At 44.4% G+C, this 17,976-nt stretch overlaps 1 protein-coding gene across 8 annotated transcripts in view; it reads right to left on the bottom strand.

Moving 5' to 3' along the window:
* The window catches only part of ZC3H7A (zinc finger CCCH-type containing 7A), a 147,270-nt gene that overhangs the window by 63,258 nt on the left and 66,036 nt on the right, over positions 1 to 17,976 (bottom strand). For all 8 annotated transcript variants that reach the window (XR_004541114.1, XR_004541115.1, XR_004541116.1 and 5 more), the window contains exons 14-16: positions 4,414 to 4,610; positions 1,280 to 1,380; positions 215 to 396 (exon numbers count right to left, since the gene is read on the bottom strand). Coding sequence is in view for 4 of the 8 variants with exons in the window: in XM_033963683.1 (XP_033819574.1) it covers positions 215 to 396; positions 1,280 to 1,380; positions 4,414 to 4,610 (480 nt within the window). In the remaining 4 variants the exon portion in view is untranslated. The remainder of the gene's footprint in view (positions 1 to 214; positions 397 to 1,279; positions 1,381 to 4,413; positions 4,611 to 17,976) is intronic.

Below are 17,976 nucleotides of genomic sequence, written 5' to 3'. Positions count from 1 at the left end.
GGCAGAGGGGAAACTGTCATCTGCCTTCACTGATAATTTTTTGTTTAGTGTTCTAACACCAGATTATCAAGACATGTCAAGAGGGTTAGAGGTATGAGGATTACAGGGTGTGTGTGAGGGGGGCAATACATACTACATCTTTTATTCAACAGATCACAAATTTCTGTAATGTCAGTGAACTTTATAACAAAGTTTAACAAAACAAACACAATACCTGTGTCTTTCTGCATCATCCAGACTTTGAGCTCTACGAGACTGTGAGCATAAAAACATTCATCTTCTCTTAAACAGCCATACCGAACCTCATGACGGCACAGGTCAAGCTGACAATGAGACTCAAAACAGCGAATTTTGGAATACTTTACTGTGGTTTCCCGCAGTATATGGACAAGGCACCTATCAGAAGGACATTCATTATTTTAATGTTTAGAAAATTTATTTTAGCAGAATTATCAAGCAAACAAGACATTTGTAACCAAAGCCTCAGAGGACTAGAAAGTTAGGGCTAGATTCACTAACCTGGCCGATCGTGACTTCCCCCATATCTTTCTCAATAGCAGACTATGGACTTTTCCTCCAGGAACTTGTCCAAACCTTTTTTTAAATCAGCTATATTAACTGCTCTTACCACATCCTCTGGCAATGCGTTCTAGAGCTTAACTATTCTCTGAATGAAAAATATTTCCTCCTTTGGTTTTAAAAGTATTTCCCTGTAACTTCATCGAGTGTCCCCTAGTCTTTGTAATTTTTCATGGTTTTGTAGACTTCAATCATATCTTCCCTCAGCCATCTCTTTTCCAAACTGAAGAACCCTAACCTCTTTAGTCTTTCCTCATACAAGAAGAGTTCCAACCCCTTTTTCAACTTGGTTGCTCTTTGAACCTTTTCTAGTAGTACTAATAGTATCTAGTAGTAGAAACTACTGGATAAAATATAATGATAGATAGCTTATTTTCTCCAGTGCTATCTGCCACCTTTCAAGCACACTAAATTCAGTACAAAAATGTAAAGAAAAATAAAACAAATGCTAGGCTCATAACTGAGAACCCGAAAAAGCAGTGAACAGCTATAGTAGCTTAATTGAAATAATGAATGTCTGTATAGCAGATATTTTAGGTTAAACAGAATTGGAAAATGATCAGACATTATAAGATATTTAAATGGTGCTGACATGTTGAAATGAATGAATAGATATATATTTTCCAGAGTGCGAACTAGTGTCTTTGACAGTGTTAAAAATAAATAAATAAATAAGAAAACTTTAATTCTCTACACATACTTGTTATTTTCAAAGTCGTGCTTGGAAACAGGATGAGAACAATAGGATGGGTTATCCTTATTTTCTTTACTTATTATTCTGGGCTTATGATCAAAACATTTCTGCAATAAAAACAAAGGCTGTTAAAAACAAGATGAATTGAACCAATGCTTGTGGATTTTATAGGGCCATATTTTGAAACAGTTTTATACCATATCTTGACATACCTATATATTTTTAAAAAAATTTTTATAAGCACAAAGTAACAAAGAGCAAAACAATGTTTCTTCGGTGCATTGCCTAGAGATAGCTCAACAAAGCATTACAACCAATACATATCGAGAAAACATTATACTGAAATATTTCACTAAGAATTGTTCCCTTCTAGTCCCTCACCCTAACCAACCTCCCTCCCAACCTCAGCTCTGACAATTGCTGACGTTTCCCAGCTCTGTAATATACCTCTTATTTTCTTAGCTTCCTAGGATACTGTGTCTTCAGCTTATTCAAAACTAAGTTTCTCTATGAAAGTTTGCACCCTCAGGGTTTGCTTTATCTTCCATATGGAAACAATTACCATTCTAGCAGCTGCCATTCCTAATCTTGGAAATTTATCCTTCCCCACTCCCACCACTGACATTAAGAAATGTTACTTCTGCTGTCTAGGGTAGAGAGGCCTTTAACACCTGATCCAGCATCCCCAAAACCTCATCCCAGTTGAGCATAAAGCAATTTTATAATAGTATCTAGACAGGGACAGTACATAGGTGCTCCAAGGTAAAGGTAAGTTTGCACATATGCTGGAATGCGACTTGTCTTGTATGTTAGCTGTTAGTGGCAGTCATAATGTTGAAGATTCCTGGAATTTATAGGTGTGACAGTTGTCACTGATGATATGAAAACTGAGATTGTGAATGAATCAAAATTATGTGAATAAATTAAAATACAATATCTGCACATTACATTGGAAACTCAACCTTGAGGCCTTGTAAGAGATTAAGCTCACAGATTGGCATTCCCTGTCTAAATTGCTGATTCTACATTTCAGCTAATGCTAGGAAGTTCAGAAGGTTGATTTTGTGACTCTTAAGAGACATAGATTTATGTACTATTCTTCACATACATCCATGTGGATAAGGTTCTCAGAGGAACAGAAAATTTGGGTGTTTTTACAGAGAATCTGTTTCTTATAGATTAGAAAATACAATACTAATTTGAAGGTTATACAGAAGTTAAGATGTGTCTGCAGGAAGTAGGGCTTTTTACTGACATGATTGATATTTGGAAAGGTCAAAGATCAAAAGTGATTTAGGAAGAAAAGTGAAACACTGCCACCTGCTGGGTTTAAAAAAACTTAACAGAATGGGCCTTTAATGTAACATTGACGTAAGGCATTTTTGGAAAGGAAGTCATGTGATCAACTGTGCCACTGTATTCTAAAGCATGATAATTACTATAAATGATGTCACATAGGGTATAAATCTGTTTGCATTGTTTCTTCTCTTTGAAGAGCACTGAAATTCTGAGGGCTTGCTCTTCCCAGACTATGGGAGCTTTGTCAATACAAAACCAAAAAGATCCAACGTGGTCTGCAGTAAAACAAACAACAGGCAGAAAACAACAAACAAACTGCAGATGATGTACAAGATGAAGGCATTGTTTAATAATAGAAAAAAATGCAGTAACACATACAACCTTATAGCCAACCAAGGGTCCCTTTGTTGGCTATAAGGTTGTATGTGTTACTGCATTTTTTTCTATTATTAAACAACGCCTGCATCTTGTACATCATCTGCAGTTTGTTTCTTGTTTTCCAGCTTTGTCAATAAACATATTTGTTTTTTACATGGCTTTTCCTCGTCTGTTATTTGAATTCACAGAACAGAGTCTCTAGCCCAATCATGTGGGAGAGAGAATCCATTCTGGCAATTCTTTTGGCTTCAATGTTCAAGTCTCCAGCCTACTTGAACAATAGTATGCAAAAGAAATGCAGGTGAGACGTCAAGTCAGGCAACAACCACAAGTCTCTTTGGTCCCAGCAAGGATCCTAGTTTCGGCAGTAACACATTGCCTTCAACAGGGGACAAAAAAAACTCTATAAAAATGAATAAAACAATAAAACATATCAACATTCATTTTTTTAAAAGTTCATAAATATAACCAGAAGAAAGGGAATCCTAAAATGATCCCATAAAAGAATATAAGTCAAGAGTTGCTTGTGTCACTAATGCTCTCTCTATAATTTTTTTTGGTCCGAAGGTGTGGTCTACATGCTGGCATCTTAGTGACACAAGCAAATTTTGACTTACACTCTTTTATGGGATCATTTTAGGATTCCCTTTCTTCTGGTTATATTTATGAACTTTTTTTAAAGAATGTTTGATATATTTTTTGTCCCCTTATTGGCGTTTCTTTTAATCTTTTTTTATTTTGAAATGGTTTCTTTAGTTATTGTTTTATTCATTTTTATAGAGTTTTTTGTCCCCTGATAAAGGCAATGTGTTACTGTCAAAACTAGGATCCTTGTTGGGACCAATAAAATAAAGACTGTGTAAGAGACTTGTGGTTGTTGCCTGACTTGACATTTCACCTGCTTTTCTTTTGCATATTTGGACTATATTCCAAGGCAGTTTTGTGGTTCCCCCCCCCCCCCATTTTTCTGTACCCAGTGCCAGTAATAGCCCATCTTTGACCATGACCTGCCCAGATCCTATTCCTACCCATACTAAGCAGGGATTTGCACAGTGCTACCTAGTTTTAGTGTGTAGTCATTAGCACAGGTCTATACTAAGGGCTACCACACACTAACACCCACACTAGCTGCTTAGCACAGCTTACTAAAGGAACCCCACAGTATTTTCAAAATTCACTTTTGTTTTAACAATTAGTGAACAGTGTATCCATATTACAAAACTCAAGCAACTTTCTTATTGATGATTTTACCAGATTTTCTGATGAAATCCTTACAGGGAACAATACATTTGCAGCTTCATAATAAGTTTAAGTTATATTAACAAAGTATTTTAATTTACCCATTAATCTAGCTAATAATATAAAACTACAATCTACTATAGCTCAAAAGTCTTAGTTTTCAGTAGTGACAAAAGACAAGATGAAAATCAACAGCAGATAGACTAAAATAAGACAAAAGGTACCTCACAAAGAAACATAAATATTCCTCGGTGCTCTTGAAGAAGCCTGGGAACAGTTAGGTTGATATTCCCATTGCCCCCAAAAAGAGCCTCTCTGCTAAATGCTCCTTTCCGCTCCAGTGTCCAGACATCAATTTCTTCTTGGCAGTATGCAAATGTGCAGTGCCCAGGATACCTACACTCATCTCCAGCAGCAACATCTATGCAGACAGAAAAAAGATATATATGCTGGACAAATTCTATACCAAAATAGCATCCCATACTTCCTCCTTTTCCTAAACATAAGGATATCCAACATGAAAAGGTGAACGTCTGTCCCCTCCCCATTCCCCTAATTCCTCTTTTGTCTTTGGCAACTATATCTACCTAGCAGTGATCTTCCTGTCTAGCACAGAGTGAACTGTATGGCATTCTAGAACAATTTTCAGTTGTATACCAGCAAAAGCAGAAGGGTTCAGGGACATTAAAAGTACCTAAAAATTTACAGGTCAATATTCAAAGACAAGTTACTTGTTTAGCAATAGCCACCAGGGATCAATTCTGTAAAGTATGCCAAACAGTTAGGCACCAAAAAAATGCAGGGTGCCGAGTGTGAATATTATAACGGCATCTGGGTGTTCAGATTTCATTATAGAATAGAGTGTAAGTCAACATTTGCACACTAACATTTAAACACTATCATGGCATGTAAGAAGCAGGCATAATGATATATACCTGCTAAATGATAGTATTCTATAAGTTACGCATGTAAATGATGGACCCACCCATGTATACGCCTTCCCCCCTTTGCAGTAGCACACACTATGCTGGTTGCGCACTCAGGGATCTGATATTGAGACTGCGGGAGGGTGGCTGGCTAACTCCTGCAGTCGGCGCTGAGTCTGGATATTCAATACCAGGCTGCTTCTGGTAACAGGCATTGAATATCCAGTCTATTTTTGGTTAGCTTAAACTTTACCCTGTTAAGTTACAGTGGCTAAATGTAGACCAGCTATTTGGACAGCCCAATTTGGCTGCTAAACTTGGCCAATCAGTGCTTAAAATTGGCAGCCATCATAAGATATAGCTGTCAAGTTTTAGCCGTTAATTGCTAATATTTAGTGTCTGTATATGGCCGTTTGGTGGAGGATGGGCTGGGGAGGGCTTCAATGGCTGGTAGGGTGTAGATGGGCTGGAGTAAGTCTTAACAGAGATTTCGGCAGTTGGAACCCATGCACAGTACCGGGTAAAGCTTTGGATTCTTGCCCAGAAATAGCTAAGAAGAAAAAATTAAAAAAAATTTAAATTGAATCAGGTTGGGCAGACTGGATGGACCATACGGATTTTTATCTGCCATCATCTACTATGTTATTATGTTACCATGATAGCTGGCTATCTCCCAGTAAATATTAGCAGTTAGCTGGCCATATGCTATCTAACAGACCAAGAGCTGTTCCTGGCCAGTTAAATAGCGCTGAAATTCAGGCAGTCAGCTTGCAGAATACTGCATAGTATCTAATGTGTCACTTATGCAAGTAAATGTAACATAGTAGATGATGGCAGATAAAGACCCGAATGGTCCATCTAGTCTGCCCAACTTGATTCAATTTAAATTTTTTAATTTTTTGTTCTTAGCTATTTCTGGGCAAGAATCCAAAGCTCTACCCGGTACTGTGCTTGGGTTCCTACTACCGAAATCTCCATTAAAACCTACTCCAGCCCATCAACACCCTCCCAGCCCATCCCCCATCAAACGGCCATACACAGACACAGACCTTGCAAGTCCGCCCAGTACTGGCCTTAGTTCAATTTTTAATATTATTTTCTGATTCTAGACCCTCTGTGTTTATCCCACGCTTCTTTGAACTCAGTCACAGTTTTACTCTCCACCACCTCTCTCGGGAGCGCATTCCAGGCATCCACCACCCTCTCCGTAAAGTAGAATTTCCTAACATTGCCTTTAAATCTACTACCCCTCAACCTCAAATTATGTCCTCTGGCTTTACCATTTTCCTTTGGAAAAGATTATGTTCTACATTAATACCCTTCAAGTATTTGAACGTCTGAATCATATCTCTCCTGTCTCTCCTTTCCTCTAGGGTATACATATTCAGGGCTTCCAGTCTCTCCTCATACGTCTTCTGGCGCAAGCCTCCTATCATTTTCGTCGCCCTCCTCTGGACTGCTTCAAGTCTTCTTACATCCTTCGCCAGATAAGGTCTCCAAAACTGAACACAATACTCCAAGTGGGGCCTTACCAATGACCTGTACAGGGGCACCAACACCTTCTTCCTTCTACTGGCTACGCCTCTCTTTATACAGCCCAGCATCCTTCTGGCAGCAGCCACTGCCTTGTCACACTGTTTTTTCGCCTTTAGATCTTTGGACACTATCACCCCAAGGTCCCTCTCCCCATCCGTGCATATCAGCTTCTCTCCTCCCAGCATATACGGTTCCTTCCAATTATTAATCCCCAAATGCATTACTCTGCATTTCTTTGCATTGAATTTTAGTTGCCAGGCATTAGATCATTCCTCTAACTTTTGCAGATCCTTTTTCATATTTTCCACTCCCTCTTCGGTGTCTACTCTGTTACAAATCTTGGTATCATCTGCAAAAAATGTGTAAGTGCTTGTATTCTATATCCTTTGCACATAAGAGGTGCCTATATTTGGAAGCTAAAATACAAAGATTAGGTTCTTACCTCAGTAATCTTTTTTCTTGTAGATGTATCTACTGTGTTTCCCCAAAAATAAGACAGTGTCTTATAATAATTTTGGACCCAAAAAACATACTAGGTCTTATTTTAGGGGTAGGTCTTATTTTTTTTCATGTACATGATCATCTCTCCCTTCTCCTTCACCCCAATTCTTCCTCTTTCCTTTCTCTCCCCCACATTTGAAGCATCTTTCTATCCCTCCCATCCCTTATGCAGCAGATCCCTTGCCCAGGTTCTATCCTTCCCTCCCTCCCTCCCATAGTGCAGCAGAACCCTTGCCCAGCTTCTATCCCTCTCTCCCTCCCATCCCTTGTGCATCAGAACCCTTGAGCAGCCCCCCTCCCCCCGCTCCGCAGCCAAATCCCTGCTGACCCTCCCAGCCTTCCATCTCTCCCTCCCATCCAAACCCCACCGACCACGAGCCCTACATATCTCCATCCAGAGCAGCGTCGGCAGCACTCTAAACAGGCTGCTTCGTGACCTTCTCCAGCCGGAGCATTCCCTCTGCTGCATCACTGAAGTCATCAGTAACGCAGCACACAGAAGGCACTGGAAGAAGAAGGCTGCAAAGCAGCCTGTTTAGACTAGAGTGCTACCAACGCTGCTCTGGAGGGAGTGCTGACGACACTGCTCTGGAGGGCTCGCGGTCGGCAGGGTTCAGACGGGAGGGAGAGATGGAAGGATGGTTCGAAAGTGGCGGGGCAGGGACAGGGTGGAAGCACTGCTGCTGGCGAATCCAGGGACTAGGGCTTATTTTAGGGTTAGGGCTATCCCAAAAATAAGACCTATCCCAAAAATCATGCTATGTCTTATTTTCAGGGAAATATGGTAGTGGTCCCAAACTCTAGGATCTTGTTTCTGAACCAGTAAGTTTCTTGCAGATAACTGTCAATCAAGTTTTCCAACTCCACCTCCTTCCCAGGAAGCTGCTCCTGCCCCCTCAGTTTGTACAAAAGCAATCAAGTAGCAACAAATAAAAGACATAACAGGAAGAAGGAAACAGGGAAAATCCCCAACACTACAATTTTGTTCTGCTCTGTAACAAACAGAGGAAACAATATTATTATTTATTTATTTATTTACTTACCACTTATATCCTAAGTGGTTTTACATTAGGTACTTTATCATATTTCTCTATCTGTTTCGGTGGGCTCAAATTCTATCTAGTGTATCTGGGCCAATTTTGTGCAACTAGCACCAATCATGTGTAAAGCTTGCAGCTACTCACATGATCTACTGACAAGCAAAGACTGAAACCAGATTGTATGGTCAGGATGAATTATCTATGCATCTTCTTTCTTTTTTTTTTTTTCAGTTCCTCTAAGAGACAAAAACTCATCAAATCCAGATTGATCCTAAGGCAAAAGGCAGGCAAAGCCCATTCACAGGGCGGAGCTTCATAAGAACATAAGAATTGCCCCTGTTGGGTCAGACCAGTGGTCCATCGTGCCCAGCAGTCCACTCATGCGGCAGCCCTTAGGTCAAAGACCAGTGCCCTATTTGAGTCTAGCCTTACCTGCGTACGTTCTGGTACAGCAGGAACTTATCTAACCTTTTCTTGAATTCCTGGAGGGTGCTTTCCCCTATAACAGCCTCCGGAAGAGCGTTCCAGATTTCTACCACTCTCTGGGTGAACAAGAACTTCCTTATGTTTGTACGGAATCTATCCCTTCTAACTTTAGAGACTGCCCTCTCGTTCTCTCCACCTTGGAGAGGGTGAACAATCTCTCTTTCTCTACTAAGTCTATTCCCTTCAATATCTTGAATGTCTCGATCATGTCCCCTCAGGACCATACATCTATAGCAGTGGTCTCAAACTCGCGGCCTGGGGGCCCTCGGTATGTTTATCATAATCACAAAAGTAAGAACATAAGCATTGCCTCTGCTGGGTCAGACCAGGGGTCCATCGTGCCCGGCAGTCTGCTCCCGTGGCGGACCCCCAGGTCCATGACCTGGAAGTGTTCCCTACCTAACCTAAAATATCCATACCCTATTCGCTCAATGTCCTGTAAGGTAACTCTATCTGTACCCTGTAATCCCCTTCGCTTCCAGGAAGTCATCCAGTCCCTTTTTGAACCCCAGAATTGTACTCTGTCTTATCACCTCTCCGGGAAGCGCGTTCCAGGTGTCCACCACCCTCTGAGTGAAGAAGAACTTCCTTGCATTCGTTATGAATCTGTCTCCTCTCAGTTTTCTGAATGACCTCTTGTTTTAGTTGTCCCTGCTAGTCTAAAGAATCTGTCCCTCTCCACCTTCTCTATGCCTTTCATGATTTTATAAGTCTCTATCATGTCCCCTCTCAGTCTCCGCTTCTCCAGGGTAAAGAGCCCCAGCCTGTCTAACCGTTCGGCATATGAAAGGTTCTCCATACCCTTTATCATCCTCGTTGCCCTCCTCTGGACCCTCTCGAGTATTGCCATGTCCTTCCTGAGGTATGGCGACCAGTATTGGACGCAGTATTCCAGATGTGGGCGCACCATTGCTCGATACAGTGGCAGGATAACTTCCTTCATTCTGGTAGTGATACCTTTTTTGATAATGCCCAACATTCTGTTCGCTTTTTTTGAGGCCGCTGCATATTGCGCCGCCGGCTTTATTGTGTTATCCACCAATACCCCCAGATCTTTTTCTTATTTGCCTTCCCCGAGTGCCCTCCCTCCCATCGCGTAGCTGTACATGGAGTTCCCTTTCCCTATGTGCAAGACCTTACATTTCTCCACATTGAAGCTCATCTGCCATTTTTTTGCCCACTCACTCAGTTTGTTCAGGTCGCTCTGCAGTTCTTTGCATTCCTCAACAGTTCTGACCCTGCTGGAGAGTTTTGTGTCATCCGCGAACTTGATAACTTCGCACTTTGTCCCCATTTCTAGATCATTAATAAATATATTGAACAGCAGTGGTCCCAGCACTGACCCTTGCGGAACACCACTTGTGACCCCTATCCAGTCAGAGTAGTGCCCCTTTACTCCTACCCTCTGTTTCCTGTCCGCCAGCCAATTTTTGATCCATCTGTGCACGTCCCCTTCCACCCTGTGGCTCCACAGTTTCTTCAGTAAGCGTTCATGGGGCACCTTGTCGAAGGCTTTTTGGAAATCTAGATATATAATGTCTACTGGGTCACCTTGGTCCAATTGCTTATTTATCCCCTCAAAGAACTGCAGTAGATTTGTCTGGCATGATCGGCCTTTACAGAAACCATGCTGGCTCGATCTCATCAGATTATTTTTTTCTATATGCTCATTGATACCTTCCCTGATCAGTGATTCGGCCATCTTCCCCGGAATAGAGGTTAAGCTCACCGGTCTGTAGTTTCTCGGGTCGCCTCTCGATCCTTTTTTGAAGATCGGTGTAACATTCACTATCTTCCAGTCCTCCGGGATTACCCCTGTTCTCAAGGACAGGTTGCAAATATGCTGCAGTAGCTCTGCTGTTTCATCTCTGAGCTCTTTCAGTATTCTCGGGTGGATCCCATCTGGGCCCGGAGCTTTGTCCGTTCTTAATCTATCTATCTGTCTGAGAACGTCTTCGAGGCTTACCTCCATGCATGATAATTTCCCCTCTTGATCTCCCTTGAAGATTTTTTCCGGTTCTGGCACACTGGTTGTGTCCTCTATTGTAAAGACCGACGAGAAGAACTTGTTTAGCCTACCAGCCACTTCTTTTTCCTCTTTCACCACTCCCTTCCGGTCACCCTCATCCAGGGGCCCCACCTCCTCCCTCGCTGGTTGTTTCCCTTTCACATATCGGAAAAATGGTTTGAAATTTCTTGCTTCCTTGGCCAGTCTCTCCTCATACTCTTTCTTGGCTTTCCTGACTACTCGGTGACATTCTTTTTGATGCTTCCTGTGCTCTCTCCAGTTTCCTTCAGTTTTATCTTTTTTCCACTTCCGAAATGATTTTTTCTTGTCTCCTATCACTTTCTTTACTTCACTGGTTATCCATGCAGGGTCCCTCGTCTGATTCTTCTTGGAACCTTTCCTAAATCTTGGTATATATAGGTTTTGTGCCTTGTTTACTGTGTCCTTGAATAAGGACCAGGCTTGCTCCACAGTCCGAGTTTCCTTGGAGCTGTTTCTGAGCTTCTTTCTCACCATTTGTCTCATGGCATCATAGTTCCCTTTCTTGAAGTTAAATGTTGTTGCCTTGGTTCTCTTTCCCATAGGTAGTCCTACTTGCACTTTGAACTGAATCATATTGTGGTCACTGGTTCCTAGTGGTCCCATGACCTCCACATCCTTTGCTGGTCCTTTCAGCCCATTGAGGATCAGATCCAGAATCGCTGATCCTCTCGTTGGTGTCTTGACAAGTTGTTCCACTCCATTTCCCTTGCACATTTTGAATTTCCAAGACACCAGTCTATACCAGGATAGTTGAAATCTCCCATAACTATGGTGTTTGGGTTCTTGCATTCCTTTCTCAGCTCGGCTACCATTTCTGTATCCTCAGCTTCAGTTTGCCCTGGTGGGCGGTAGAACAGTCCCATCTTTATCTCGGATCCGTTGCTTCCTGGTACTTTGATCCACAATGACTCCAGTTGGGCATTTGTCACTGCTGTGTCCACAGTGGTTGAGTGAATGGTATCCCTTATGTATAGTGCTATTCCTCCCCCTTTCTGGTAAGTCCTGTCTTTTCGGTAGAGTTTGTATCCTGGCAGTACTATGTCCCATTTGTTTTCTTCGTTCCACCATGTTTCCGTGATCCCTATGATGTCTAGTCTCTCATTATTGGCCATGACTTCTAGTTCCCCCATTTTGTTCCTTAGGCTCCTTGCATTAGTATACATGCAGTTCAACTCCAGGCATTTTCCCTTCCTTTCTATTTTCCCTTGCATTCCATTCTTCATTCTGTCCCCTTCCTGACCTGACCTCAGTAAAATAAAACAGTTTCTTGATCATATGTCTCTTTAGCTATAAATTACAATATTATTATTATTATTATTAAGACTTAGCCAAAAGGAAAGATTTATAAACTATAAAGAGTTTTACCTCATGCAAAATTGCCATTTCTTTAATAAGACATTAACTATTTTTTCTGAGGCCCTCCAAGTATCTACAAATCCAAAATGCGGCCCTGCAAAGGGTTTGAGTTTGAGACCACTGATCTATAGGAAAGAAGATTATCAAGATAAGAACCTAATCTTTCTTTCCAAGATAGTATGTCTAGCAGTCCTGAACGCTAGGGACATACCAAAGCAGTCCCCAGAGTTTAGGGTGGGCCCACTGCACTTGCCTTTAAAATGGAGGCCCCGAAAGTGGTGTCTTCCCCAGCTGCTACATCCACCGTATAGAACCTGGTGAAGGTATTTAGGGTAGACCATGTAGCCGTTCTACGAATCTCCTCATGCAATACAGCCCTAATCTCCACCCACGAGGCAGCAACTTCTCTGGTGAAGTGTGCTTTCAATGCGATCGTTGGTTGTTTACCACAACCCATGTACATGAAGGAAATGGCCATCTTAATCCATCTGGAAATCGAGGTTTTAGATGCCGGCCTCCTTTTATTGGCCTGACTGATGAGAATAAAAAGGTGACAAATTTGAAGTACTGAAGAAGTATTCATCAAATGCAACGCTTTGCCCTTTTTCTTAGACCCCAAATGGTGAAAAGCGGGCAAATTGACTTTCTGATTGACGTGGAAGGCTGAGACTAACTTCGGTAAGAAAGACAGGACCATGAATAAAGAAAGCCCTGCTTCTGTGAACCTAAGCAACGGCTCCCTGCACAAAAGAGATTGTAACTCGGAAACCCATCTTGCCGATATAATCAGCACCAGGAACACTGTCTTGACTGTAAGATCCAAGAGGGAAGCTTTCCATAAGGGCACACATGGAGCAGTACAGAAACCAAGCAATACGATGTTAAGGTTCCAGGAAAGAAAAGGGGAATGCACAAGATGGTGCAACCTCAGAGCCCTTTTAATGAACCAGGCAATATCTGGGTGAGCCAAGGAGCCTCTCTCTCCTCAAGCTTGGAAATATAAAAAACCTGCTACCTGCACTTTCAGACAACCTACTGACAAGCCTCTTCCGAAATCCCTCCTGCAAAAAGTACAGGACTACTGAAATCGGAGCCTGCCTGGGCTCTACATCTTTCACCTCACACCAGCGCTGAAAGGACTTGCAGGCTGTAGCACAGACTGCCACCGTGGACGACTTCTTTGCTTTGAGCATTGTGGTAACAACCATATCTGAAAAACTTTTCCTTGTTAGGGCTATCCGATCAAGAGCCATGCCGTAAGTCCAAAGTCTTCCAGATTCTCAATAGGAACCAGTCCTTGTGTGATAAGATCCACTTGAAATGGAAATGTGATAAGATCCACTTGAAATGAATTAGATCTGCTTACCACGGTCTGCAAGGACATCAGGTATAACTAGGACTACCAAACTGATATGGATTGCAATCCTCCAAATGACTTGACCAAGCATGGGCCACAGGAGAAATGTGTACATCAGCTCATTTTCCAACCACAGTTGAACCAACACGTCCAAACTCCTTGCTTCTGAGCTTGGATCTTCAGCTAAAAAATTAAGGCATCTTGGAGTTCACCACCGAGGCCATCAGGTATATCTGTGGAGGCCTCCACTGCCAAACTATGGCATTGAATGCCTGTGGAGATAGAGACCATTCCCCAGGGTCAAAAGTCTGCTGAGTGAGAAAATTGGCCTTCACATTTTCCACTTCTGCCATGTGCCTGGCCGAGAGAGCCTAAAAGTGAGCTTCTGCCCACAGAAAGAGAAGTTGAGCTTCTCGATACAACGGATGTTCTGGTGCCTCCTTGCCTGTTGACATATGCTACCGCTGTAACATTGTCCGAGAAGACTCTGATTGCCTTGCCCTCCAGAGAGGGCACCCACTCACACTAGAGAAGTAGTGCCTGATGTGCTAAATGACCGACTCAGTTCAGGCATTTATGGATCACTTCTGCTGAGCTAGAGTCCAATGCCCTTGGACTGGTCGTCTGTTGCAATGGCCCTCTCAACTGTAAAGGTTGGCATTGGTCATTAGTATCTCACCAGGAGAAGATGCAAAGAGGCATGCCCCTGGAAAGGCAGCTGGCCTCAGCCACCACCATAGAAAGCTCTTCTCTGTAGGAAGCCAGAGAAGCGGCTGTTGTAGCGAGTCCAACTGAGGGAACCAGCAAGAGAGACGTGAGTCTTGGAGAGGTCTCAGGTGCTCTGGCTCAAGGAACCACTTCAATGGTCGCTGCCATTGACCCCAGGACAGTGGCGTACCTAGGGGGGGGGCGGGGGGGGGCGGGCCGCCCCGGGTACCAGCCCTAAGGGGGTGTTCCCGGCCTTGCCGTTCAGTCCCCCGCCACCCCCGAAGGACCGCTCGCCCCACTGACCTTCCTGCACCATCTGTGAAGCAGCCCGCAGCAGGATCGCGAAGTCAGCGTCAGCATCCCTGCGCTGCTTCCTGCGCCGCGATCCCGCCCCACCCTGAAGGCCTAATGCCCCGACCCACCCCGAAGGACCGCTCGCCCCCCTGGCCTCCCCGCACCACCTATGAACAGCCGCAGCAGGATCACGAAGTCAGCGTCAGCATCCCTGCGCTGCTTCCTGCGCCGCGATCCCGCCCCTCCTCTGACGTCAGGGGGGGCGGGACCGTGGCGCAGGGATCGCTGACTTCGCGATCCTGCTGCGGCTGTTCATAGGTGGTGCGGGGAGGCCAGGGGGGCGAGCGGTCCTTCGGGGTGGGTCGGGGCATCAGGCCTTCAGGGTGGGGCGGGCGGGCAGGCAAGCAGGCTTTCAAGGGGGAGGGGGTGACAGGCAGGCAGGCAGGCCTTCAAGGGGGGACAGGCCTTCGGGGGGGGGGGTGCAGGCCTTCAAGGGGGGGCAGGCAGGCCTTCAGGGGGGGTGCAGGCCTTCGGGGGGGGGGTGTAGGCCTTTGGGGGGGTGCAGACCTTCAAGGGGGTGCAGGCCTTCAAGGGGGGAAAGGCAGGCAGGCCTTCAAGGGGGGGACAGGCCTACAAGGGGGGGGGACAGGCCTTCAAGGGGGGGAAAGGCAGGCAGGCAGGCCTTAAAGGGGGGACAGGCCTACAAGGGGGGGGCAGGCCTACAAGGGGGTGGGACAGGCCTTCAAGGGGGGGACAGGCCTTCGGGGGGGTGCAGACCTTCAAGGGAGTGCAGGCCTTCGGGGGGGGTGCAGTCCTTCAAGGGGGTGCAGGCCTTCAAGGGGGGGAAAGGCAGGCAGGCAGGCCTTCAAGGGGGGGACAGGCCTACAGGGGGGGGAGAAGCTACAAGGGGGTGGTACAAGCCTTCAAGTGGGGGACAGGCCTTCGGGGGGGGGGGGTGCAGACCTTCAAGGGAGTGCAGGCCTTCAAGGGGGGTGGTGCAGGCCTTCAAGGGGGTGCAGGCCTTCAAGGGGGGACAGGCCTTCAAGGGGGGAAAGGCAGGCAGGCAGGCCTTCAAGGGGGGACAGGCCTACAAGGGGGGGGGAGAAGCTACAAGGGGGTGGGACAGGCCTTCAAGTGGGGGACAGGCCTTCGGGGGGTGCAGGCCTTCGGGGGGTGCAGACCTTCAAGGGGGGGACAGGCAGGCAGGCCTTCAAGGGGGGGACAGGCCTACAAGGGGAAGGGACAGGCCTTCAAAGGGGGTGCAGGCCTTCAAGGTGGGACAGGCAGACCTTTAAGGGGGGACAGGCCTTTGGGGGGGACCATGATTTAGAAGTACACAGAGGGAAGGGGGTGTTCAAAGAGACATGCATATGCCAAACTTTGGGGGGGGAAGAAATAATGGGTCTGAAAATAGAGGAGAGGGAGAGAGATGATGGACCATGGGATTTAGGGAGGGAAGGAACAGAAAGGGAGAGAAATTGGACACAAGGGATGGTGTGGATGAGGGATAGAGATACTGGATAGGAGGGTAATTAGGAAAAGAAACGGAGAGATGGTGGACTCTGGGATGGTGGGGAAGGAGGGAGAGATGCCGGATGAAAGGGTATTTAAGAAAAGGTGGATCTGTGGAGGGAGATGAAAAAAAGGAAAGATACCAGACTTCCTGGGAAGGGAAGGGAAATGGAAAGGGAGGACAGAGTTGGCAGATGGATGGTTAGCATGCAGAAAGAAGGAGACCCTGGCAAGCAAGTTATCAGAAGAAAACCAGAGCCTTGGACCAACAAAATTTGAAATATAACCAGACAACAAAAGGTAGAAAAATTAATTTTATTTTCTGTTTTGTGATTATAACATGTCAGATTTGAAATGTGTATCCTGCCAGAGCTGGTGTTGGACTGCAAACGTGAGCTAGGATTTAACAGAAAGAGGAAAAGTCCTTTTTGTTTCTTTATTTTATTTACACCACAGCGCCAGTGTGGTTAGGAGAAGCCAAAGGGGGTGAAAAAGCTATAAAACCCACCAGGAGTTTTGAAAAAAATCACCCAACTGGGCAGGAAAATCGAATTGAAAAACCAATTCAATAGGGCTGAATCGAATCAAAATTTTTTTTTCCTGTATCTGGCAGCATTAGTTTGCGCTACTGTCTTAGACTTTAGGACCTGGGATTGGGGAGAGATGGCATCCTCAGTACTTTATAATGCAAGTGAAACGAGGATTTGGTCAGACTTTTGAAGGGTCTGCAGAAAAAAAAATATTGTATAGGCCGGGGACATGAGACAGCAGGAAATGGGAACTTTTCTTCCTTCTATTTTTGTGAATGGAAAGGCTGAGGATGTCAGAGAGGTCAGTTAAAATATGTGCTTTATAAGAAAATATAATAATGTGTTTTATAAAGTTTATAGCATAGCTGGCCTACCCAGTGAGGTGTTCCTAGTGGTGATGGTGGCAGCGTGTCAATGTGTTGAGAGGAAGAGGTGGTCTGGGAAATTCTGCTGAGCAAACTACGGGCCCATTTCCACCCCCCAGTTAGTCCACTCCACTCAACTGATTCACACACTGAGTTGGTCTTTGGGTGTTGTTTTGGGATCTCTTCCAGTGGTTTATCTCCTTCTGGTCCAAGGAAGGAAACTTTGTTATCCTTAGCATTGACCTACAGAATATGTTTGTAACAGCGCTGCTTGTGTGGCATTAGGCTATGTAGTGATCGAAAGAAAAAAACAGACCTTTGCACATTTTTGCACTATATGGTGGGTGTATGAGGAGATTCACATTTCCTGCACAGCTAAGTCCATGTGAAGTTACCTTGTGCTGTATTTGACATCTAGCAAGGTCTCTGTTTGAAAGGAAAGATCTAAACTTAAAAATGAAGTGGCCAGAAGTTATGGTAAAAGCAGATAGTGTAGCTGGTTTTAAGAAAGATTTGGACAAATTCCTGGAGGAAAAGTCCATAATCTGTTATTAAGACATGGGGGAAGTGTCTGCTTGCCCTGGATCGGTAGCATGGAATGTTGCTACTCTTTGGGTTTTGACCAGGTATTAGTGTCCTGGATTGGCTACCATGAGAATGGGCTACTGGGCATGATGGACCATTGGTCTGACCCAGTTAGGCTATTCTTATGTTATGTTCTCATCTGTAGGGGCCTTTGTTTTCACTTCTTATTTTAATGTATTTTTTTTCTGGGAACTTATCAGTGTTTTTTATAATGGGAACAAAAATGGAAGAGAATTAATGTGTGTGGAATGGGGGGTAACTAATTTCTTCAGCTAAATAATTCAATCCACTTCAAACAGACATAGGAGAACTTGTGCACCATTCACACACCCTCCAACCAAAAACGTCAAAAGAAAAAAACTGTTCGACAACCTCCTAGCCATTCGAGCTGCAACACTCGACCCCCAACTCTACAACCAATTGATATCAACCACAGACTGCAAAACCTTCAAAAAGAAATAAAAACCCTTCTATTCAAAAAACACATAAAACCGAACTAACACAATCAGAACTGTCCCAAGCATCACCTGCAACTACTCCA

This window comes from Geotrypetes seraphini, chromosome 11 (genome assembly GCF_902459505.1).
Source record: "Geotrypetes seraphini chromosome 11, aGeoSer1.1, whole genome shotgun sequence".
In the NCBI taxonomy this organism is placed as follows: domain Eukaryota; kingdom Metazoa; phylum Chordata; class Amphibia; order Gymnophiona; family Dermophiidae; genus Geotrypetes; species Geotrypetes seraphini.
Note: the sequence above shows the minus strand (reverse complement) of the source record. Positions and strands in the feature narration are given on the sequence as shown.